The sequence below is a fragment of the Microcaecilia unicolor genome, chromosome 6 (genome assembly GCF_901765095.1).
Source record: "Microcaecilia unicolor chromosome 6, aMicUni1.1, whole genome shotgun sequence".
NCBI classification, from domain to species: Eukaryota; Metazoa; Chordata; class Amphibia; order Gymnophiona; family Siphonopidae; genus Microcaecilia; species Microcaecilia unicolor.
Window position 1 is genome coordinate 24,950,216 of NC_044036.1, and position 25,970 is coordinate 24,976,185.

The window sequence follows — 25,970 nt, forward strand, 5'->3', positions numbered from 1 at the left end:
TCTGTTTTCCTATATTTCCTTGTCCAGTATCTCTCCCGTGTTCATATCCCCTCATCCATCATCATTCCTCTGTGCACCTATGCACCCCATGCCCAGCATATCCCTTCTATTCTCCCCCTTGTCTGGTATCTCTCCCCCCCCTCCAGTGTCCAGCATTTTATCTCTATTCCATATCCCCGTCCCCCCCCTTGTCAGGCCCCTCTGTGCCCATGTGTCATCCCCATACAGCATCTCACATTTGTGTCCCTGTCCCCATGCTCCCACCTAATGCTAATCATCTCCCTTCTGTATCTGTATACTTCCCTATGTCCCCTTTCTCCCTCCTCCACACACACCAATGTGTCCCTCTCCTCTCTGATCCCACCCCTCAACCAGCTTCTCTTCCTCTCTTCCCTTCCCCTTATGCATCTGGCTCTTTCTCCCTGCACCTCTCTCTCGTCCCTCTAACACCTCCCATAGGTCCAGCACCTTTCTCCCTTTGCTCCAGCCCTCCTTGCAGGTCCACATCTGTCTCCTTTCCTTTCAGCCATCATCTGCATATCCAGCACCTCTCCTTCAGCCCCCCCCCCCCACATGTCCAGCATCTCTCTCCCTTTCATCCAGCCCCCCTACATGTCCAGCACCTCTCCCCTTCACTTCAACCCTCTGCGTATCCAGCACATCTCCCCTTTCCCTCCACCCCCCCCTGCATATCCAGCACCTCTCCCCGACCCTCCAACCTCCCCTCTGCAAATTCCAAACCACTCCCCTTCCTTCCAACCTCCCCTCTGCAAATTCCAAACCTCTCTCCTTCCCTCTGCAAATCCCAAACCTCTCCCCTTCCTTCCATCTTCCCCTCTGCCCTTGGCAAGTCCAGCACCCTTCAGCCTTCTGTTCCCTCCCCTCCCCTTCCTGGGCCAGCACCCCACTGACTTCCTCACCCTCTCCCACCCCTGCAGCGCTTCTTTTAATGCTGTTGGCTGCTGTGCACAGTCTCCCACCCCCGCGGCGGCGCTTACACTTCGCTACGGCGCTGCCTGCCTGCCTGCCAGCAACTCTACAGATGCGGCACTGACATCCGACGTCCTGCTCCGGGGCCTTCCTCGTCCCGCCTCCGTAAACAGGAAGTTACATCAGCGCAGCAGAGGGAAGGCCCCGGAGTAGGACGTCGGTGCCGCATCTGTAGAGTTGCTGGCAGGCAGCGCCGTAGCGAAGTTTAAGCGCCGCCTCGGGGGTGGGAGACTCTGCACAGCAGTAGCATTAAAAGAAGCACTGCAGCAGGGGTGGGAGAGGGTAAGGATCTTCTGGGCGGGCCTGAGGCTAAACTGGGTGGGCCTGGGCCCATCCAGGCCCACCCGTAGCTACGCCCCTGCATAACACACCAATTAGGGCTCCATGTGTAAATTTAAGTTCGGGCATAGGGTAAAGTAGGGGTGGATTGTGCTTGAGAAACTCTATTAAATGATGTGAAGCCCCACCCAGCACATCCCAGGATGCACTGGGCAGGGCTGGGCACCGCCATTTTTGAGGTGGCGCTGCTGGAAGAGGAGGGAGTCTATTTCCCTCCTTCAACAAAGGTATGGGGGGGGGGCTCGGAAGAAGGCCGCTAGACCACCAGGTTGGGGGGGCTTGATTCATGGCCCACAAGGGCTTTTCTTGGGGGGATGTTAGAGGGGTTAAGGGGGCTGGAGATTCAGTGGGTCTCCAGAACCACAGTGAACTTGTGTCAGGAGGGGGTTGGGGGGGGGGGCTAGAGGTCCACTGGACCTCCAGCCCCTGTGTTGCAGGCTCAGGGTGGGAGGTGTCGGGGTTCCTACTCCTCCGGGGGGGGGGGGGGGCTGCATTGGGGGAATGGGGGGCCCACTAGCATGCAATGCATGCAGGACAGGGTTCACTATTCCTCCCCAATAGTCTGTAAACCCTAACGCCAGCTCCAAGCTGGCATAGGGTTTGCTGCGGACAGCATGCCAATGTTTGGTGCACTGCTCGCTGATCATAGGGAAGGAATACGTTTAGCATGCATTTGCATGCTACTTGTGCTAAGAGCCCTGTTTTGCGTGCATTTCCAAGCTAGTTGCTTTCAGAGCCTGAGAGCGCGTTGTTTCACCCGCTCGGGGGCTCTGATCATGGGACGATAGCAAACGCAGGCGTTAGTATGGCACTAATAGCCTCTAGTGCCTGTGTTGCTTTTGATCATCAGCCCATAAGCGTATTCTGTAATGTGGTGCACGTAAATTCTAAGTCGCATAGTGAAAAGGAGGTGTGGTCAGAGGCTGGATGTGGGTGTTTCTAAAATCTATGCATGTTATAGAATATACCCGCTCTGTGCCTAATAATAGGCTTCGGGATTTACACCAAGTAAAACATGGCATAAATGGCCACAACTACATTTGGTTGCATGGAGAGGTGCTCAGAGGGGCCACCGAGAAACTGAGCTGGGCCCAGGGTGAGGCCACCGCCCCCCAATTGCTACTCAGGCCACCTGGCGATGAAGTCCCTGGTCCCACCCGCCCGCCCTCGGCTCTGTCGACAGCCCCTCTCCGTCCGCCACCAGGCTCCCTGCATTCAAATCGATTTGGCAGCTCCTCACCTCCTTGGAGGCCTGGGCCCAGGGAATTTTGTCCCCCTGCTCCCCCCTCTTGGCGGCCCTGATGCTCAGCATAATTCTATATACCTTGCACGTATTTAAACCTCTAAAATTTAGGCATGCTTTAGAGAATACGCCTAGGCATATTTTTTTCCATGTGGAATTTTCAGGCGGCAGATATAGAATCTAGACCTTAGTGACTCATTCAAACGTTCACTTTGAGGTAAAGTATTCCAAAGCTTTGGGCCATAAACAAAGAATTCTCTATATTTATCCAGTCTAATGAGCCTAAAGGAAGGAACATCAAGTAAACATTTATCAGCGGACCGTAGGGCTCGTGATGGAGTAAACATCTTAAGAATAGCAGCAATACATAATGAGGTTTCATCATGAAAGGCTTTCAAAATTAAAGCCATAATTTTAAAAGTGAATCCTCCACAGAACAGGGAGCCAACACAGTTGTTTACGCACAGGAGAAATACGATTGCAACGAGAGACACCAGAAATCAAACGGGCCAGTGCATTCCGTGCCACCTGCAATGCTTGTACCGATCGCACAGGAAGTCCTAAAAACAAAGCACTGCATTAATCAAACAATGGAAGCACAAAAGCCTGAACTACTCTGCAAAACTTATTTAGGCTCAAAAAATAAAAAAAAAAAATCACACAAGTATCGCAAAAATTTCAATTAAAAAAATAAAAATGCAGAGTAACACTTTTTAAATATGGCTGATTCCAAGTGTCAGCATCACCCTTCCCCCACCGTCATGTGTCAGTATCACGCTCCCCCCCCCCCCCCATCCCTCATTGAAGAGGCAGTCAATCCTTTTAACCGGTACTTATCGGGAGGGGGTGGTGGTGGTGTAGTGTTGGGCACGACTGATCCCCCCCTTCACTCACAGCTCCATTCCTGCCCAGGTTTCAAATAGTGGCTCCGATCTCTACCATGAAATTACTGTTAGGAGTAAGAGCCGCAATTTTGAACTCAGGTGGCAACGTGGATTGCTCCTGCCCTGACGCCATACCCCCACTGATACATCTAATAACTGCCAGGGGTGTGTGTGTGGGGCAGGGGCGTAGCCAGACACTCAAGTTTAGGTGGGCCTGGACCCAAGGTGGGTGGGCAGAACTCAGTCTTGTCCTACCAGTGATTTGGTTTCTCCCTCTCTCATATGGTCTTTCAAACATCCCCTCTCCCCCATAAACCTTTTAAATAGCAGATTTTCACCAGCAGCAAACAGTTGTTGGGAGTTTTTGGCTGGTGGGGCTTGGGGTCCCTGCCAGCCACATTATAGGTGTGCTGCTACTTGGTGGGCCTGAACCTAAAGTGGGTGGGCCTGGGCCCACCCCAGCCTACCCTTGGCTACACCAGTGGTGTGGGGGGGAGATTGTTTGCCTCTTCCTTGAGGTAGGTTGAGGAATGAGATGATGCTGACAGAGGGATTGAAAGTTGGGGAGGGTGACACCATTGCCTAATGCTGGTTCTGGGGGAATTAGAGGGGGCCAGGTAATGCTCCGGGGGGGGGGGGGGGAGATTTTGGGTTGGGATGGTTTACCATGAGTGACTTAGTTGTTGTTAGGGGAGTGGCTGCAGGTGAAATTCAGCCCACAAACAACACAGGAAGTGAAAGAAAAATGTTTTTGCTTGCACACCCTGGACCGACTCCATCCAACTTATATCCTTCTGAAGGAGAAGCCTCTAGAAACTGAGCACAGTACTACAAATGAGTTTCACCGGAGACTTGTACAGGGGCTCTACAAAGGTAAGTGTTAATGAGATTAAGCTTGGTTTTCAACACTTCATTTGGTTGCTCCTGATTTCTTGACTTGCAATGAGCAGAGTCAGACAGTGTGATGTAAGAGTGCCTTATACCCCCTGTCTACATAACCATGCGGAAATGCTTTTGTCACGGTTTCTATTCTCTGCTGTCTGTTCCATTTATCTTTGCTAGGGAGTGGAACAGAGTTAACTGAGTCATAGTTGCTGAAGAAAAAAGTATGTTACACCCTGACCCTTCAGGCCATACCTCTCTCCTTCCATTCCATCCCCTGCTCCCAGGATTAATGCATAGACACCAGAAAAAAAGGGATCCAAATACCATATAAAAATCAGAACACTTCTGAATACAAATAATGGTAAATATATAGGAAATACAGGAAGCAAAATAATTTGTTCTCAAAAACAGGGAGGAAAAGACATCAAGACCCAGACACTGGTGCTCTGGGTCTTGATGGGGTCTTTTCCTCCCGATTTTTGAGAACAAATTAATTTGCTTCCTGTATTTCCTATATATTTACCATTAATGCATAGACAAACTGGAATAAGAAAAACCACCGTCTCCAACAATAAATAACTGAACAGCGAGCCAAACAGTGCCAATAATTAATTGTCTTTTTAACAAGAAATTATTGGCACTAATTAGATTTAATTGGGTGTTACATGCGTAAAGTTACGCACACGATCTGCGCCTAAAATCTACACATTCTCATAAAAAGGGGAAGCGGAAAGGGGACAGTGGAGTGGAGGAGTGGCCTAGTGGTTAGAGCACCAGTCTTGCAATCCAGAGGTGGCCGGTTCAAATCCCACTGCTGCTCCTTGTGATCTTGGGCAAGTCACTTAACCCTCCATTGCCTCAGGTACAAACTTAGATTGTGAGCCCTCCTGGGACAGAGAAATATCCAGAGTACCTGAATGTAACTCACCTTGAGCTACTGCTGAAAAAGGTGTGAGCAAATCTAAATCTAAAATTTTGGGGCAGAACAGGGGCGTGGTTTTGAGTTAAGCATGTCATTACAGACTAAGGGTGCTCCGCATGTAAATTTAGGCACTCTCATTGGTGGAAAGGGTCTCACCTAAATTTACAGGGAACCATAATGCTTATGCAGTATTCTATAAACCATGCCAAACTTTAGGTGCGGCTTATAGGACACCGCTTGATTTTTCTGTGCTGATTTTTTAGGCACCATTTACTGAATCTAGACCAAAATGAATTTCTACAACACACATATATCATATCTTACTTGACTTCTGCAAATACTCACACTCTTAAAAACCTATTTTTATCTATGCATGACTGCACAATCATTTCACTGATCAACTCAATGCTTCTTTCCCTGCCTGCATCTACTCCCCTCCCCTCTTGTGTAGACCCTCCAAGCTCCTGCCTCTCTGTCCACCCCACCAAAAAAGCTACAGGGGTTGCTCTTGAATGGGCAGCACTTTCCAAATAAATACAGATTAAACCAGTGAGCTCTCACAGGCCACCTAGTGGCCACTTTGGTTTGGGGTAATCAGTGGGAGGCAGAGCCAGGGCTGGCCTTAAGCAGGGGTGACAGGAGAGAGCATTCCCCCTCCTGGATTTCTTAGTCACTGCTGCTATTCCCCTCTGCCCAGAGACATCTCACCCCCTCCCCCCCCCCCCCCCGTCTGAATGGTTCGGCACGCTCCTCTCTCTTTTAATCCCCCATCTACCTTAAAATTTGTTTCTCTCTGTCTTTAAACGTCACTGATCGTGACTGACATAAGCTGCCTGCGGCCTGCTCTGGAGCCTTCCCTCTGACCTGTTCTGCTCCCTCTGAAACCACTTCCGGTTTCCTCAGGGTCAGAATCAGATCTAAAGACAGAAAGAGACATATTTTTTTTTTTTTATTTTTTTATTTATGAGTTTCAAAATATACATTCATAAAAATAAATGTCAGAAAATCAGGAAATACAAAAAGAAAACCCAATACCTTGGCTATTATATACATAGTCAAGAGTAAATAGCAATGTCATTGTTACTTAGACCACAATCTTAGATCAAGATATAAGGTAATTAATTACAGAAGTAAAGCATAAATAAAAAAAAAAATTGCAATAAGAGGATAAGAGCTAGATCTTTACCTGCGGTTTTAGCTAACTTCGGTTGCTCTCAAGGCCGATTCGTCTGCACTTTCTTTTGCTAATACAAACTGTTTCAACTTTTCTGGGTCAAAGAATACATAATAAACATTTCTTAAGAAAATAAGGCATCTACATGCAAATTTTAACTTGAAAGTCCTGCCTAGGGCAAGAATCCGGGGCCTAAGTCCCAGAAATTCTCTCCTTCTTCTCTGAGTAGTTTTACTGATATCGGGGAAAACTTGTATCTTAGAACCCAGAAAATGAGAAGACATAGACTTGAAGTATAGCCTAAGTATATTATTTCTATCTGTTTCGAAAGCAAAGTTTACAAGAAGAGTTGTTCGTTCTGTTATGATTTCTAGAGACGTTTCCAGAAATTGTGTCAAATTTACTGGAGCCTCCTCAACAATAGCTTTGGCTCCAGTAATATAATAAGCTTTTACAATTGGAGGTATAGCTTCCTTTGGAATTGCTAATACATCAATAAAATACTTTTTTAACATTTCCATTGGGGGTGTCAAAGGGCACTTGGGAAAATTCAAAAATCTTAAGTTATTCCTCCTTAGTTGGTTATCAAAGTATTCAATTTTTCTTAGAACATTTTCTCTATCAGAGACTATATTTCCAACAATTGTTTGCATTTTCTTAATTTCAAGTGAATTTAACTCACTCTTATCTTCTTGTGCTTTAACCTTCAATTCCATGATATGCTGTGATTGTTTAAAATCCTTTACTTCAAGATTGAAAGAAGTTGAAGCCTGAAGCAGAGACGAATTCAATGCCTGGATAGCGTCCCAAAGAACCTCTAGGGTAACGACTGCCGGTCTTGCAATAACGCCGATATTCACAGGTGGTGGAGCCATGATAGGAGAGGGCGAGGAATCCATACCTCCCGTCTTCTCATCTGATGTATTTCTATCTGGCGTCGAAAAAACAACAGGGCCACTTGTAGCCTCGGAAGTCACCGATCCCGGCTCTCTCGTCGATCTCGAAACACCACCCGGTCTCGGCGGAGCAGTCTGTTAGGGCGGACTTAATGACGCCGCTTCAACGCTAAGATCCCCCGGGTGTTCTGGGGATCCAACCATGGTAGAAATCAAAGCGCCACGCGCCTGAAGCCCAAACGCTTCCAAAGTCGGTTGTCGAAGAGTCGAAGTAGAAGCGGGGCTAGAAGTGGCTTTAGCCCCGCTTTTTCCCTTTCTTTTCCCCATAGACTGGGTTCCGGAAAGACCAAACTCTGCGAAAAACGGCTCGTGGTTCGGAGCTCTCAGGAAGCGCTTCCTCTCACGATCGCCATCTTGATCTCCCGAGAAAGAGACATATTTTAAAGTAGATGGGGGATTGACGGAGAGGGGGAAATGCCAAACCACGCGGGCGGGGAAGTCCCACCAAACTTGCCCGCGCAGAGCCCCACAAGGGCTAAGGCCAGTCCTGGGCTAGGCCCCCAGACATTTGTATTTATTACAAACCTTTTCACACCTGAGCTCAATATTCCCCAGAGGGCTTTTAGTCTAGGAGTTTCATTTACTAACACGTATTAACACTTTAATGCAAGTTATGGGGCCCTTTTACTAAGCCATGTAAGTGTCTACGTGTTCCCAATGAACGCCAAAATAGAGTTACCGCCCGGCAGTAATTTCATTTTTGGTATGCGTTCGATAAGCGCGTCTGAAGAATAATTTTTATTTTTGGATGCGCGTATTGGGCGCGTGCCAAGTGATATTTTGATGCTCGTAGGTCATTACCGTGCGAGACTTTACCGCTAGGTCAATGGCTGGCGGTAAGGTCTTAGACCCAAAATGGATGTGCGGCAATTTTCATTTTGCCACATGTCCATTTTCGGAAAAAAATTTTTTAAAAGACATTTTTTTAACAGGTGCGCTGAAAAATGATTCTACGCATGCCCAAAACATGCGTCTACACTACCGCAGGCCATTTTTCAGCACGCCTTTGTAAAAGGACCCCTATGTAATTAGTTAGGAAATAAGTTCTATTGAGAACAATTACTAAATAATGCATGTTAACAAGGTTAGTGAAATGACTTACTCATGGTCACAAGGAGCATGACTGGAAGTGGGATTCAAACCCTGGCTTCCCTTGTTCGCAGCCTACTGTTCTAACCAAAAGCTACTCCTCTCTACTCCAGTCCACTTCAGAAGAGGTGAACTAGACGGAAGGACAAACTGGGAAAAAGGCAAAGAATGGATGTCTGGAATGGGGTGAGGGTGGGCGAGTCAGGGAAAGTGTGTAAGGAGGAGGAAAAGCAGTGAATGCGCTTCCATGGTAGGGGCTTACCAGTGGCATAGCTAGGATTGCATGGGCCCTGGGAAGAACGGGGGGGGGGGGGGGGGGGGGGGGGCACAGATCAGCACTAGAAATAGGAAGGCAAAAATGAACAGGAAACCTCAAGAAATCAGACTCTGCGTGTACAGCAAAACTAGAGAAATGGAAATGCAAGATATTAGCTGACATATTCAAATTAATAAATTCAGAATACAATACTTTCGTCCCGTCCAGCATCTCTTCCTTTGTGTCCCTACCTTTATCCTCCCCTCCTTATTGAGCATCTCTCCTCAGCGTACCTATCCCTCCCCCTGTGTCCAGCACCACCCCTCTGTCCCCCACATCAGGTCTGGCATCTCCCCTCCCTCTTCCCCTCACCACAGGTCTGGCATCTCTCCCTTCCCCCTACCAAGGGTCCTTTATCTATCCCTCCCTACCCCTTCCACTACAGGTGTGGCATCTCTTCCTCCCCCCACCGCAGGTTTGGCATCTCCCCCCCCCCCCCCCCTCCTTCCTACTGCAGGTCTGCCATTTCTTCCTTCCCTCATCCTCACTGCAGGTCTGCCATTTCTTCCTCCCACTTCTCTCCACTGTGGTTCTGGCATCCGCCTCAACCCACCCACAGCTCCGCCCAGCCCACTCATAGCTCTGCCCCACCTGCCCATAGCTCTGCCTAGAACCTCCTATAGCTCCACCCAGAACCGCCCACAGTTCTGCCCTGGCACAGACTCCCTTTCCAGCGTCGAGACACCTTGTAAAACATAATTTCCTGCTGTCCCTGGAAACGGAGCTGTTCAGCTGGAGATCCCGGCACTCCGGCGAGAGTGCGGTTGTGGTCCCGCCCCCCTTTAACGGGTGTGCCTGGTTCTCAACTCGGGCATTCGGCACACACTCAGATGTATCAACCCCCGCCTCCTTCAATATCACACTACAAGCCGTATCTTCGATAGAATTGGATTTATTTTGGCCGCAGACAGGAACATCAAAATTGTTACAACTTAAACTGAAAAATGGGGGCGGTAGAACTAGAGGACATGAAATGAGATTGAAGGGGGCAGACTCAAGAAAAATGTCAGGAAGTATTTTTTCACGGAGAGAGTGGTGGATGCTTGGAATACCCTCCCGCGGGAGGTGGTGGAGAGGAAAACGGTAACAGAATTCAAACATGCGTGGGATAAACATAAAGGAATCCTAATCAGAAGGAAGGGATCCCCAGAAGCTTAGCCGGTGATGGGAGACAGGGCTGCTGGTTGGGAGGTGGGGATGGTGCTGGGCACACTTATACAGTCTGTGCTGGAGCCGGTGGGGGGGGGGGGGGGCTGGTGGTTGGGAGGTGGGGATAGTGCTTTCGCAGACTTATACGGTCTGTGCCCTGAAAAAGACAGGTACAAATCAAGGTAAGGTATACACAGAAAATGGCACATGTGAGTTTATCTTCTTGGGCAGACTGGGTGGACCGTGCAGGTCTTTTTCTGCCGTCATCTACTATGTTACTATGTAAAAGCGGGAGACATGGCAGGTCTGCCATTCTGTAACAACTAGTCATTAATCTAACTTGGTTCTAATATGTATCTTTTGTATTAATTTACTCTGTAATAACATAGCAATATTTTGTAACTATTATTTCACTATGTAACACGGCTCCAGTATATCCCTACTGGCTTCACACCCTGCAATCTGCTTCATACCTTTTCGAGGTGTAAGTGGAATATAGGCACCTGGTAAAGAAAAGTTCCTAAAATTTATGCTCAAAATTTCACTAAACTGTCAAACTGAGGAGCCTAAAAAGATGGTGACAAACAGAGGCAGATTTAAGACATGGAAACACATTAAGGAGCTTGGGTTTACGCCATCAGTCTACTGAAACTGTCCAGATCTTACCTGAACAGCTCAACTTCATCATCTCCAAACGGCTTGCAATCATCTTCTGCAAACATGCTGAGGTAGGAGGCTTTCATGTACACGTAAGTGGCCTGCGTCAGAGGTCATGCAAAATCCAGGTTAGTGACAGAAGGTGGCCAGATGCTGCCGGACTCACATCCTAGGAGAAATTCTGCGCTAGCTCAACGGAGTACCTTTGCATTACTGTGGGGCCATTTTACTAAGCTGCAGAAGGGTCTACGTGCATGGAGCGCGCCCCCAAATGAGACTACCGCCAGGCCAGTGCACCCCCTGGCGGTAATTTCAGATTTGGCAATTGCTCCCATCACGGGTGTAGCCAGGCTTCAGCAGGAGGGGGGTCCAGAGCCCAAGGTGAGGGGGCACATTTTAGCCCCCCCCCCCCGGTGCCACCGACCCCCCCCGCCGCCGCCACCACCAACTTTGACCCCTACCTGCCGACGACCCTCTCGACCCCCCCTCCCGCCGTCAACCCTCCCCCGCCAACGCCTACCTTTGCTGACGGGAGACCCCAACCCCCGCCAGCCAAGGTCCTCTTCTTCCTTCGTTCTGTTTCTGAGTCTGACGTCCTGCACATTGTACGTGCAGGACGTCAGACTCGGAAACCATAAGAAGGAAGAAGACTTCGGCTGGCGGGGGTTGGGGTCCTCCGCCAGCAAGGGTAGGCGACAGCGTGGACGGGCAGGGGTCGAGATGGTCATCGGAAGGGGGGGGTCAAAGTTGTTCATGGTGGTGCTGGTGGCAGCGGCGGGGGGGGGGGGGTCGGCAGCGCCAGAAGGGGCTAAAATGTGCCCCCTCACCTCGGGGTCTGGACCCCCCTCCCGCCGAAGTCTGGCTGCGCCCCTGACAGGAGCAAAGAACTTCCATCATTGTGTCACATCTCTGCTTTCATCTGCCTGTCTCTTCCTCCCTTCCAAAACTAGGGTTACCATACATCCGGTTTTACCTGGACATGTCCTTTTTTTGAGGTCATGACCTGCAAACTGGGCAGGTTTTGCTAGCCTGCCCGTGTTTCTGGATTTGTGGATGAACGGGCAAGGCTGGCGGGCGGACGGACGGGCGTCCTATCCTCCCCTCCCCTTCTTTACCTTAGTGTGGTGCCCTGGTGGTCTTGTGACCTCTTCGGGGCAGGAAAGAGCCCCCTCTTTCCTGCCCAGTGCATCTGCAGACTGTCTTTCTCATGGCGCCGATTCAAAATGGCTGCTGAAAGTTCAAGTGGCGGCCTCACGAGACTTCCGCAGAAGTCTTGCAAGGTTATTGCTTGAACTTTTAGCAGCCATTTTGAATTGGCGCCGTGAGAAAGACAGTCTGCAGATGCACTGGGCAGGAAAGAGGGGGCTCTTTCCTGCCCCGAAGAGGTCACAAGACCACCAGGGCACCACACTAAGGTAAAGAAGGGAAGGGGAGGGGTAGTGGAGTCATGTAGGTGGAGGGAGGCTGGAAAATTGGGGAGGGGATCTACAAGGGCGGGGAGAGAGGGAATCTGGCTTTCTTTGGGGGGGGGGGGGTCACAGTGGCTAAATCAATGGGTGGCAGTAAGGTCTCAGGCCAAAAATGGACACGCATCAATTTTTATTTTGCTGCACGTCCATTTTCGGCCAAAAAAAGGCCTTTTTGCAGATGTGCTGAAAAATGGACTTGCATGCGTCCAATACATGCGCCTACGTCAGCCATTTTTCAGTGCACCTTAGTAAAAGGACCTCATAAACCCTAGAACAGTGATTCCCAAAACTATCCTAGGGAACCCCAGCCAGTCAGGTTTTCAGGATACCCACAATGAATATGCATGAGATAGATTTGCCTACCAAGGAGGCAGTGTGTATGCAAATCGATCTGACGAATATTTATTGTGACTATTCTGAAAACCTGACTGGCTGGGGTTCCCTAGGACAGCTTTGGGAATCGCTAACATAGAAAAAGGCTAATTCTATGTTGTCTATGAAATGAGTGCCTTTTCCCTGACCACCACTCCGATATGCTAAGCAAATGGTTAGAAGTTGATTAATCAGCTGATGGTCAATTTTTAAAATATAAGGAAAAGGAGAAAGGGACTTGATATACTGCCTTTCTGTGGTTTTTACAACTAGATTCAAAGCGGTTTACATTTATTCAGGTACTTATTTTGTACCAGGGGGAAATGGAGGGTTAAGTGACTTGCCCCGAGTCACAAGGAGCTGCAGTGGGAATTGAGCTCAGTTCCCCAGAATCAAAGTCCGCTGCACTAACTACTAGGCTACTCCTCCACTAGCAACATTCCATGTAGAAGCCTGCCCTTGCAGATCAGCAATGTGGTCGCGCAGGCTTCTGTTTCTGTGAGTCTGACGTTCTGCGCGGCCACGTTGCTGATCTGCAAGGGCAGGCTTCTATGTGGAATGTTGCTAGTGGAATAGCAACATTAACATTCCATGTAGAATCTCAAATAGTAGCAACAGAATCTCAATAGTAGCAACATTCCATCTAGAATCTCCAATAGTAGCAACATTCCATCTAGAATCTCAAACAGGGAAAGGGAACTGGGACTTGACATGCCGCCTTTCTGAGGTTTTTGCAACTACATTCAAAGCAGTTTACATATATTCAGATACTTATTTTGTACCAGGGGCAATGGAGGGTTAAGTGACTTGCCCAGAGTCACAAGGAGCTGCAGTGGGAATTGAACTCAGTTCCCCAGGATCAAAGTCCACTGCACTAACCACTAGGCTACTCCTCCGCTCATACAGGCCTTTATGCCTTAGAATTAATATTGAAATATTGCATGTTTAAGGAGGGGGAGAGAGAGGAATTTCTAAAAACTGACTCTGGAATGCATAAGGCAATAGTACTGAAATTCTGCAGGTGTGTCTTAACTGCCCTGAAAAGATTAGGTATTTCCTCTTCTTTAGCACGTGGGCTTTGGCTTCCTCTTACCTTTGACCAAGTGTTTTCTTTGCTGAGTAAATCTGCGTAGAAGTATGACATCTTCCACTGACGCTTGAACGTGAAACACCACATCAGCTCCCAGTAGCACATGTGATGGAATTGTTTCCAGTGTTGCTGGGCCTCACAACACTCCTCAAATCTGCTAATAGCCTGAGGATGGCAAAAAGAGAGGAACAGAGTGCTAAACAGGTCTGCTACCACTTAGGTTATACAATGCCCCAGTAAGCTGAAAGTAGTCTGGATGTCATAGGCGCAAGTAGATGGAATGATTGGCCAAGGCAATAAAGCAAGTTGACAAGACTTTTCTTCCAAACAACAAAACAAAGCACAAGAGGTCCTCCAAGGTTGGAACAGTGGTACAATCTTTAATGAGAACGACCCGACACAGGTTGTGTTTCGGCGCTATCTGCGCCTGCCTCAGGGGTCAAAAAGCCAATGTTCGGAAGAAAAAAAACAGGAATTGCAAAACATCGTTTGTAGACATTCTAAAGATGATCATCACAAATTTGGTTTCATTATTATTTTTTATGCAAACGATGTGCAAATTCTGTGCCTGATAGGGGCCAATGGGATGGAGGAGTTTTTCAAACTGAACACAGGTTTTAAGAAAGTGACGGCGGCTGAGGGGTGATATGATAGAAGAAAGTTTTTCTTTACTCAGCGTGTAGTTGGACTCTGGAACTCGTTGCTGGAGAATGTGGTGGCAGCAGCTGGCCTTATAGAGTTTAAGGGGGGGGTTGAACAAATTCGTGAAGGAAAAGCCCATTGAACATTAAAAAATTTTTTTTGGGGGTGGGGGTGTGTGGTTATAACGTAATATCACATACACCTAGTAGTCAGTGCAGTGGACTTTGAACAATGGGACCCAGGTGTAACTCCCACTCTAAGGGGCCCTTTTACTAAGCCGCAAATGCATCTACGTGCGCCCAACGCACGCCAAAATGGAGTTACTGTCCAGTTACCGCGTGGCTCTTGCAGTAATTTCATTTTTGGCGCGTGTCCGATACGCGTGACTGAAAATTGTTTTCGGGTGCGCACCAAGTGGCATTTGACACATGTAGGTCGTTACCGCCCAGTTACTACATGAGATTTTACCACTAGGTCAACGGCTGGCAGTAAGGTCGCAGACCCAAAATGGACGCGCAGCAAGTTTTGATTTTGCTGCACGTCCATTTTCGGCAAAATTTTTTTAAAAGGCTTTCTTTACAGGCGCGCTGAAAAATGGATTGGAGCGTGCCCAAAACCCACGTCTACATTACCACAAGCTATTTTTCAGCGCCCCTTAGTAAAAGGACCCCTAACCAGTGGTGTGCTGGAGCAGGCTCTCACAGGCTCGCAAGAGCCGGTTGTTAAGTTTTTAAGAATTTTGGGAGCCGGTTGTTAAAGCAGGGCCCTCCATGGCTACTTTAACAACTGGCTCCCAAAATATGGGCTTGGGCCCCCTGCTGAATTCTCTTTTACTTTGCTGGTGGAGATGGTGAGCCCTGCCAGCCAAGTAAATAGACTACTGCTGCTCCCCGCTCCTTGTTTCCTGCTCTGGACAGGAGGCTGAGACTTCTCGAGCATGTGAGAGAAGTTCCAGCATGCTGTTCAGAGGAAGACCTTGGGAGTGGTGGCTGCCAGCAAAGGTATGCCTAGCGTGCCCGCACGAAGGGAGGGAGGAGAGAGAGGCAAGTGTTGCTCCACCCCTCCCCCCCCCCTGGCCACCCCTGCCCTTCCAACTGCAGAGCTGGCTACGTCTGGAGAAAGAGCCTGTTGTTAAACATTTACCAGCACACCCCTGCCCCTAACCCTTTTATTTCTGTAGAAATATGTGAGTCCTCCTAGAACACAGAAATACCTACTGTACCAGAATTTATAAGACAACGGCGTGTGGGATGGCTATTATACCTTTAGGCAGGGCTGCCTAAAGATTCCCCTGGGCCCAGCCTCCAAGGGGAGCCCGGTGCCAGGGTCCAGTGGCGTACCAAGGGGGAGGCGTGGGGGGCGGTCCGCCCCGGGTGTATGCCGCCGAGGGGGTGCCGCGCGCCAGTCAGCGTCATTTGTTTCCATGTTCCCTCTGCCCCGGACCAGGAAGTAACCTGTTCCGGGGCAGAGGGAGCATGGAAATGAACGACGCTGACCGGCGCGCAGCACCCCCCCCAGCGGCGTGCACCCAGAGGGGAGGGGGTCCTTTCGCCGGGGGGGGGGGGTCACACTGCATGGAGGGGGGTGCGGGGCGCATCGGCAATCCGCCCCGGGTGTCAGCGCCCCTAGGAACACCACTGCCAGGGTCTGTCTCTCTCCTGCTCCTGACGGAACCCGGGTGATCGAGTTAACACAATCACCCAGGTCCTGACAGAAGCAGGAGAAAGACAGACCCTGGCACAGGGGCTCACCTCAGAGGCCGGGGAGCAGCACAGGATTCCAAATTGGATTTGGGTCCCCTGGTTTGGCTGGCGGGGGTCCCTAAGCCCCGCCAGCAGAATCCTTCCTCCAGCATTGTTCTCTGCCGCATTGCCTGCCCTGCTTCCCCTCACGTCACGTATGTACTCAGTTTTAGTGAAATTGAGCACGCACGACATTGGTGTCATCAATGACTAAATGCCATCTGACCTCTCACGCGAACCTGCTCTCTCATCAGACAAAATAACTAGAATTTAACAAACAATTACAGTGTCCATCAGTCTAATATCCGCTATTGGTAACACATTCCTGGGGGATTTTATAAAAATAGGAAAACACAGTTTTACTCACAGTGTCAATATTGCCTTTAATTTCTTCAATCCTGCCTGCAAAAAACAGGAAGATTGCTCCCTATAATAAAAAAAAATAAAACAATTTGTTATCCCTATAGCATGTGCTCGAGACAAACAGGATAACATTAGATTAGAGCAAGCACCAGGCCACAGCAGGAGAATCCTTACTTTAGGATAACGTTTTAAGTACGGTTGAAGTAGTTTTTCTGCTTCTTCAATATTTCCCATTCCTGTGCCTGCATCGATGGGAGAACAAAATACAATAAAAATGTTGAAAGCAAAAGTTTCACAAACTGCAAAAGACAGAAAATGTTCGCCTTCTGTTTCAGGTTCCTCAAACATTTTGGCAACTTTCTAATGTCAACAGAAAGCGCAACCTAAGCTGCAATTAAATGGTGGCAAAAAAAAAGCAGCCATCTTGGGGCCTCACGGCCTCATATGCCAGGATGCATTGTGGGTGATGCTGCCACCCAGACCAGTGCTGGAGATGGAACATACTGTCAGTCAGGTATAGATTGAGACAAGTCTAAAGAAACCAGTGGCGTAGCCAAGGGTGGGCCCGGGTGGGCCCAGGTCCACCCAGTAGCAGCACACTTATGATGTGGCTGGCAGGGATCCCCAAGCCCCACCAGCCGAAAACTCCCAACAACTGTCCCTCCTACATACCTTGTAAACAGCAGATCTTCACCTGCAGCGAGCAGCAACTGATACATACTGTTCGCACCGGCCCCTCAGCCTTCCCTCTGATGTATTCCTGCCTATGCGGAAACAGGAAGTTGTGTCAGTGGAAGGCTGTGGGGCCAACATGAGTGTATTAGTTGCTGCTCACTGCCGGTGAAAATCTGTTATTCAAAAGATATGCGGGGGAGGGGAACGCTTGAGCGACCATACGGCATGCAGACGAGAGAGGGAGAGATCAAAGCACTTGTGGGACTGGGGTGGAATTCTTCTGCCCACCCATCTTGGGCCCAGGCCCACCCAAAATTGGGTGTCTGGCTACGCCCCTGAAAGAAACCAGAAACAATTTATTTTTATTTGGCGGAACAGCCTAATGGTTATTGCTAGGTATTTTTATTTAAGTTACATTTGTACCCTGTGCTTTCCTACTCATGGCAGGCTCAGTGCAGCTTACATATACAGGTACTTATTTGTACCTGGGGCAATGGAGGGTTAAGTGACTTGCCCAGAGTCACAAGGAGCTGCCTGTGCCTGAAGTGGGAGTCAAACTCAGTTCCTCAGGACCAAAGTCCACCACCCTAACCACTAGGCCACTCCTCCGCTCCAGGTAAAGGAGTAGGAACAGAACCAGGCCCTTCAAGAAGTAGACCCCAAGGTGTCCAATGTATAAAGTATGGTTTTATTGAAAGAAGACTCTACAAGGTACCCTGTTTCGGCACTACAAGTGCCTTCCTCAGGAGCCTGGATGCTTTGTCTCAAAAGGTTAGTGGACAAAGCGCACAGTATGAAGTCTTTTGCAGGTTGAATTTTGGTCTTGAACAAAAGACCTTTTCAAAGAATGAGCTGCTGCATGTCGCTAGTCTGTAGTGCAGCAGACTTTGATCCCAGCATTCTGGGTTTGATTCCCACGGCAGCTCCTCGTGACTCTGGGCAAGTCACCTAACCCTCCATTGCCTCAGGTACAAAAACCAAGCTTGTGAGCTCTCTAGGGACAGAGATAGTACCTGCTTATAAGCCACATTGAACCTAAGATAATTATGTGCGATACAAATGTCATTATAAATAAATAGAATATAATATCTGAGATAGGAAGCTTTGCAACTTGAATATGGCTGATTTAGGTCTGCCTGCTAAACAGAATGCAAAGAGGAGATCCACCATATAAGGGTAAAAGATTCTTTGCTATAATTTGGTTATGATGGGGATGATAAATTCTATATGCCATGGAATAATTGATTTCAAATTTTATCATCATGGCAGGGATGAAATTGCTGCAATTTTCTACCCACCGAAGTGTTTGGCACCGCCAAAACCCTCCCCCGTTGCAGCCAGGTACCTTGTTTGCTGGCAGGGGTCCCCCGCCAGCCGAAGAGTCTTCTTCAGCGCCGGTCAACTCTGGCACCTTCGCTGTGTGATGATCTGTTTCGAACTTCTGACGTCCTGCACCGTGCATGTCCTGTATGTAGCCCCATGCAGGACGTAAGGTGTCAGAAACAGATTATCACACAACGAAGGCGCCGGAGTTAACCAGCACTGAAGAAGACTTTTCGGCTGGCGGGGGTTGGGGACCCCTGCCAGCAAACAAGGTACCTGATGCGGCGGCAGGGCGGGGGTCGGTGGTGGCGGTGGGGGGTCAATTGTAGAGGGGGCCAGGTCTTAAGTCCATTTGGGGGAGCAGCTGCTCCCCTGGCGACCCACCTAGCTACGCCACGGAGTAGAAGGGCCAGCGGAAGAGGTTCAATGCTAGTGTTTATGATGTAACTGCTAGTTTTGTCTTCTGCTGCATTTTGAAAAGACTAACGGGAGGTGACAGAGCTTGTGTGCATGTTTGTTTGTGCATAAATAATCAGGCTTGCAAAAATTGTATGCGCCAGAACGTTTTTGCGAGGCTGCTATTCATATGCAGAAGAACAGATGCTGATACGTGCCGACACACTTGTATTTGTTCTGCACTTAAAGCAAAAGCTTTGTGTGCATGTGTCTAGCAGTTCCCCCCCCCCCCACCCCCCCACCCACAATTAGCATGCAAGTTCTGTGCGCATAAAATTTTCATTTACTTAGCTTTCTCTAAGGCACAGTATTACGCTCGCAATAGAAGCCGTGCACTCAGACATCCATGCACGGGGCTTTCTGCATCAGCCTTTTAGTGTGCCTGAGCTCTATCTGGAGGGTTTTACCTTCCCTTTAGCACTTATAAAAAAAACAGCAAAGCAATCTCACCCAAGACAAAGCTGAGGAAGGTGTGATAGCAGAGTAGCAGCATGGTACAGAGGACAGCCCTGAAGCTGTGTAGGCAGGCCCCCTCCTGCAGCTGGGCCAGGCCATACTCCTGCGAGAGATTGGAAACAGGTCAGCACTGCTAGAATCCACAAGACCATTATATCAGTGTCCGATGACTACATTCATAACACGGTATCTCAGTGGTTCCCAAACCGGGTCCTGGAGGCACCCCAGCCGGGTCAGGATTTCAGAATATTCACAATGAATATTCACGAGGGAGATTTGCAGGCCGAGCCTCCGCTGCATGCAAATCTCTCTCATGAATATTCATTGTGGATATCCTGAAATCCTGACTTGCTGTGGGGCCTCCATGACCAGGTTTGGGAGCCACTGCAATATCTTATATTTTTAAACGGTTTTTATTGATGATCAAACATTTGAACCAGCTTTATGAAAGGCAAACATTCTGTAATCATAATGACACATCATATTTATGTACATCTTAACTGCGTCATCAATTTTTACAACATTTTCTCCCCTTCTACCCCCCCCCTCCCCCAATATAACCTCTATGTTTAAATCTGTTTTATTAGTTGAAGCCAGAAAGTCCATGGAATATACACATGTTACATTCAAACTATAACAAAGCATCTACATTTCCATACATTTCTACTAGGTATTTCTTTTGTTTTCCGCCTCCCTTCCCTCGCTTTTCGTATTGAATCCTTTATACTGAACAGACAACCATATAGGAATGATCTTGATCCCCAACTTCTTTTATTTTATCCCCCCCCCCCCCCGGCCCTCCCCCTACCCTCCCAAACCTAATCTCTCTTTCCTTTCTCCTGTCACATCATACAAAGCAGTGGGTTTAGGAATTCAACAAGTGGCTTCTTGCCGCAGCTGTCATAGTGTCCCAAAATGGTGACCATCTTTGCTGGAATCTCTCGCCCATCTTAGAGTCAAAGTTTTTTATAGCCATGCGTTCCAAGCGCAACAGAGATACCATACGAGCACGCCATTGCTGCCATGTGGGGTATTGGTATGACAGCCATTCAGTCAAGATTGCCTGTTTGCCAACAATTATAGCCCTTAAAACAAATGCAGTATATCCCTTTCTGGGCGTCGTCCCTAAGTTGGGGCAACCAAAAAGTAAGGACGCGTTATATTGCCATGATTGTCCCCACAGTTTGGCAACATAGGCTATAATTAGTTTCCAAAACTTCTGAATACCCACACATGACCAAAACATATGGCCCAATGTTGCTCCCGCGCTGCCACACTTTGCACACTCTCCCCATGGTGAGAGTCCCATATGAAACGCTCTCTTTGGAGGTATATGCAATCGCAAAACCATTTTGTATTGTAACTCCCAGTGTGTGGCCAATATAACCTCTATATATTGGGCTTCTTACGTCATGGTTTCTATTCCTTCCAAAATTCTTTCCAAACTTTACTGACTTGTACAAGGAGTATATGTCTACCGGGTTCCCCTTACGTTAGGGTTTCCTAAAGTTGTTTAGTACAGCACTTCTTGCTTTATGAGAAATATTTTGCAGATAAGGGTTCCATATATTAATAAAATTCTTTCGTCTTTTTGGGTTACCCTGGGCCGCCTTGGCCTCCCAGAGCATTAACTCGTGGAGCCTAGTCCTCCAGAGCCAAACGGACGGTGGTTCCTCCTGCATCCAATGCCCGGGTATGCATTTTTCCCCACTGCATATGCCTTACAGAAAAGTAACTCCAAAGTTTTATCTGAGACCCCATATGCATTGCTTTTGTTCAAAAGTACTCCTCTCCAAGAGGGGAGCAGCCCTTGCCCTGATCATTTTTCAAGATATTTCTGTATTGCTTTCCAAAATAATTTTATTCTGTCACATCTCCAAAATGCATGTAGAAAGGTATTCCTCTCTCTCTGACATTTAGGGCATTGGGCATCAGATATCCAACCAGCTTTTGCTGTGCAATATCTTATATAAAGCATGATTGTTAGTACGTGAAATTAATCTAAATTTGAGGCAGAATCTCAGGAAATTGCACAGTTAATAATGTGGGATATCAGACAAAACACCAGGGCCTGTCAGCCTCACAGGAAGCCCAACATCATGTTCCAGCTTTTTGGTAGCTAAAGTGCCCACAGCTGACTGGAATACACAAAGCACTAGAGGGTGGGTGGGAAGCTTGACCTGACCACCTGTATTTTCAAAACGTGAATGCTCTCTGCCAGAGATGTGCTGGTCAGCGGGAGCCGCATGGAAGTCTGCAGATTTTTTTGATACTGTCCGATCAATCAGATTAAGCCAGGTTCATATGATGTGTCCAACCCTCTTTCTAAATCACATCAGCTTGACTAAGTTTCTAATCAGGAAAAGAGCACTCTTTCTAATGAACTTAGGGTGGTGGACTCTGGTCCTGGGGAACTGAGTTTGATTCCCACTTCAGGCACAGGCAGCTCCTTGTGACTCTGGGCAAGTCACTTAACCCTCCATTGCCCCATGTAAGCCGCATTGAGCCTGCCATGAGTGGGAAAGCGCAGGGTACAAATGTAACAAAAATAAAATAGATACTATTGGGGATTCTACATGGAATGTTGCTACTATTGGAGATTCTTCATGGAATGTTGCTACTACTGAGATTCTGTTGCTACTATTGGAGATTCTACATGGAATGTTGCTATTCCACTAGCAACATTCCATGTAGAAGGCCGCGCAGGCTTCTGTTTCTGTGAGTCTGATGTCCTGCAGGAATAGCAACATTCCATGTAGAATCTCAATAGTAGCAACATTCCATGTAGAATCTCCAATAGTATCTATTTTATTTTTGTTACATTTGTACCCCGCGCTTTCCCACTCATGGCAGGCTCAATGCAGCTTACATGGGGCAATGGAGGGTTAAGTGACTTAAGTCGGCCCTTGCAGATCACCAATGTGGCCGCGCAGGCTTCTGCTTCTGTGAGTCTGACGTCCTGCACGTACGTGCAGGACGTCAGACTCACAGAAACAGAAGCCTGCGCAGCCATGGAATGTTGCTAGTGGAATAGCAACATTCCATGTAGAATCTCCAATAGTAGCAACATTCCATGTAGAATCCCCAATAGTATCTATTTTATTTTTGTTACATTTGTACCCCGCGCTTTCCCACTCATGGCAGGCTCAATGCAGCTTACATGGGGCAATGGAGGGTTAAGTGACTTAAGTCGGCCCTTGCAGATCACCAATGTGGCCGCGCAGGCTTCTGCTTCTGTGAGTCTGACGTCCTGCACGTACGTGCAGGACGTCAGACTCACAGAAACAGAAGCCTGCGCAGCCATGGAATGTTGCTAGTGGAATAGCAACATTCCATGTAGAATCTCCAATAGTAGCAACATTCCATGTAGAATCCCCAATAGTATCTATTTTATTTTTGTTACATTTGTACCCCGCGCTTTCCCACTCATGGCAGGCTCAATGCAGCTTACATGGGGCAATGGAGGGTTAAGTGACTTAAGTCGGCCCTTGCAGATCACCAATGTGGCCGCGCAGGCTTCTGCTTCTGTGAGTCTGACGTCCTGCACGTACGTGCAGGACGTCAGACTCACAGAAACAGAAGCCTGCGCAGCCATGGAATGTTGCTAGTGGAATAGCAACATTCCATGTAGAATCTCCAATAGTAGCAACATTCCATGTAGAATCCCCAATAGTATCTATTTTATTTTTGTTACATTTGTACCCCGCGCTTTCCCACTCATGGCAGGCTCAATGCAGCTTACATGGGGCAATGGAGGGTTAAGTGACTTAAGTCGGCCCTTGCAGATCACCAATGTGGCCGCGCAGGCTTCTGCTTCTGTGAGTCGGACGTCCTGCACGTACGTGCAGGACGTCAGACTCACAGAAACAGAAGCCTGCGCAGCCATGGAATGTTGCTAGTGGAATAGCAACATTCCATGTAGAATCTCCAATAGTAGCAACATTCCATGTAGAATCCCCAATAGTATCTATTTTATTTTTGTTACATTTGTACCCCGCGCTTTCTCACTCATGGCAGGCTCAATGCGGCTTACATGGGGCAATGGAGGATTAAGTGACTTGCCCAGAGTCACAAGGAGCTGCCTGTGCCTGAAGTGGGAATCAAACTCAGTTCCTCAGTTCCCCAGGACCAAAGTCCACCACCCTAACCACTAGGCCACTCCTCCACTCCATATATGTATATGTAATCCGCATTGAGCCTGCCATGAGTGGGAAAGCGCAGGGTACAAATATAACAAATAAAAAAAACTATCATGGTGTTAGCTTTCAGAGGAGATTTCAGATCAGTCCTGGATTTTTTGACAGTCCCATCCATGCCCTTAGGCATCTGCAGCACTGGATTTCAAAACAGTAGAATCGGGGACTATAGATACCAAAATACTTTGGGATGCAAAGTTCCACAAACCAGGGTCAGGCCAAAAAAAAGTTTCCCTCTAGGATCTGGGTAACTTGGCAGCTCTGGGCTTGACAAAGAACACCAACCTTCACTGATCTGCTCCTTTCAAATTGCTGCCTTGGGTGAATCTCTTCATAAAAGTGGTTAATAAATCCCAATAAATAAATTAATTAACTAATAGGTTCAGCCAGGTTTTGCCCCGCTGCATATGGATTTGTACTCCTGACTCTCTTAGGGAAACCAAAGGTATAAAGATCACCGAATTACAGCAAGACAGCTCAGCTCTGGTCCTCAAGGTCCACAAACAGGTCTGGATTCTGCAAGCCATTCCATTTCTTGGATCAAATGCGGGCAAATATAATATGAATAATATTCATGACGGACATTTATAAACCAGGCTTTTTGTATCTTTCAAGGACTGTAGCTCAGATTTCTCCGAATCTCTCATGCAAGCTTGGATGGCGTGCTGGCTTATTTCTGCGACCACTTAGGAGAAAAGCCATAAATAAGGTAAGGATGGTGCATCCATCTTGAATATCCCTGGGTTTCATTTACCTTTAGGGGCTCAGTTTATGACCTATTTTCCATGAGTAAGCCATTGGCTCCCTGTGACTCATCAAATTACGTATAAACTACTTCTTATGGTTTTCAAAACTGTAGCTTCAAAGGAACCCTTCTATCTCTACAGTCTATTACTTCCATATACCCCCTTACTTTCTCTCCGCTCCGAAGATCAAAACTTACTTATTGTCCCAACTTACAAACAAAATTCTTCATGAACATACTCGTGCCTCCACTTTTTCGGTCCAAGGGCCACTCCTTTGGAAACTTTTACCCACTTCCTTGCGACATCAGACCTCTTTACCAATTTCTAAGTCTGAACTTAAGACCTTTCTATTTCAGGATGCATTTTGTTATATTTTTTTCTTCTTTTTTTTCCACAGCATCCAACCCCCATTCCTGAATGACTAACAGCTCCCTACTGATTGCTCCTTCCCTTTCTTAAATAAATGGAATTCCTCCCCTTTTCCCTCACTCTCTAATTGTTTGTCTATGCAGGCACTCTTTCTTATGTTTGATGACACTGTAGCGAACGGCGACTAAAATGATAGCGGGGATGGGACGACTTCCCTACGAAGAAAGATTAAGGAGGCTAGAGCTATTCAGCTTGGAGAAGAGACGGCTGAGGGGAGACATGATAGAGGTATATAAAATAATGAGTGGAGTGGAACAGGTGGATGTGAAGCGTCTGTTCTCGCTTTCCAAAAATACTAGGACTAGGGGGCATGCGATGAAACTACAGTGTAGTAAATTTAAAACAAATCAGAGAAAGGTTTTCTTCACCCAACGCGTAATTAAACTCTGGAATTTGTTGCCGGAGAACCTGGTGAAGGCGGTTAGCTTGGCAGAGTTTAAAAAGGGGTTAGATGGTTTCCTAAAGGACAAGTCCATAAACCGCTACTAAATGGACTTGGGAAAAATCCAAAATCCCAGGAATACTACTACTACTACTTAGCATTTCTATAGCGCTGCCAGGGTTACGCAGCGCTGTACAAGTTTAAACATGGGGAAGGACAGTCCCTGCTTAAGAGAGCTTACAACATGTATAGAATGTTTGTACGTTTGGGAAGCTCACCAGGTGCCCTTGGCCTGGATTGGCCGCTGTCGTGGACAGGATGCTGGGCTCGATGGACCCTTGGTCTTTTCCCAGTGTGGCATTACTTATGTACTTAGACGGTTTTCCCAGCTGGCGGATTACAAAATTGAAATTAAACTTGAAACTTTTATCTGTGGAAATGGGGTTTTATAAGATTACTTCAGGGATTACGCACGTATGGAGAATGTTTGTAGGTACTTTTACATAATTTCAGTTTAGCTGTGGTCGGGGGAAGAGTTTGGGCAGAGCGCAAGCAGACTCACAATGTGCATGTGTGTGCGTGCCCTTGATATGTCAATCTACACTGACTCCTGAGCAGGTGTAAATTCATGCAAGTGACTGTTGCAAATTTTGTAAGGCTATTTGATACAGATACATATGTGCCTATGTTGTCTTGATAAAGTCGCGCCAAAATACTTCACATATAGGCTTCCTGTTCCAAAATCACCTTCGTACTGTCTTAAGAAATGAGCAGCTCCTTGTGACTCTGGGCAAGTCACTTAACCCTCCATTGCCCCTGGTACAAAATAAGTACCCGAATATATGTAAACCGCTTTGAATGTAGTTGCAAAAACCTCAGAAAGGCAGTATATCAAGTCCCATTTCCCTTTCCCTAAAATCCAGATCTGTTGGTAGTTCTTGAAGATCAGAACTCTGCACACCAGCGCCCCCTGCTGTCTGAAGACACTTCTGCACCTTTCAATATCCTGCTCTCCTCACTTCCTT

At 47.7% G+C, this 25,970-nt stretch overlaps 1 protein-coding gene across 2 annotated transcripts in view; it reads right to left on the reverse strand.

Annotated features, from left to right (window-relative positions):
* The window catches only part of TTC39A (tetratricopeptide repeat domain 39A), a 209,358-nt gene that overhangs the window by 42,209 nt on the left and 141,179 nt on the right, over positions 1-25,970 (reverse strand). For both annotated transcript variants that reach the window (XM_030206144.1, XM_030206146.1), the window contains exons 9-13: positions 19,187-19,295; positions 16,457-16,524; positions 16,287-16,346; positions 13,539-13,700; positions 10,614-10,705 (exon numbers count right to left, since the gene is read on the reverse strand). In XM_030206144.1, the coding sequence (XP_030062004.1) occupies positions 10,614-10,705; positions 13,539-13,700; positions 16,287-16,346; positions 16,457-16,524; positions 19,187-19,295 (491 nt within the window). The remainder of the gene's footprint in view (positions 1-10,613; positions 10,706-13,538; positions 13,701-16,286; positions 16,347-16,456; positions 16,525-19,186; positions 19,296-25,970) is intronic.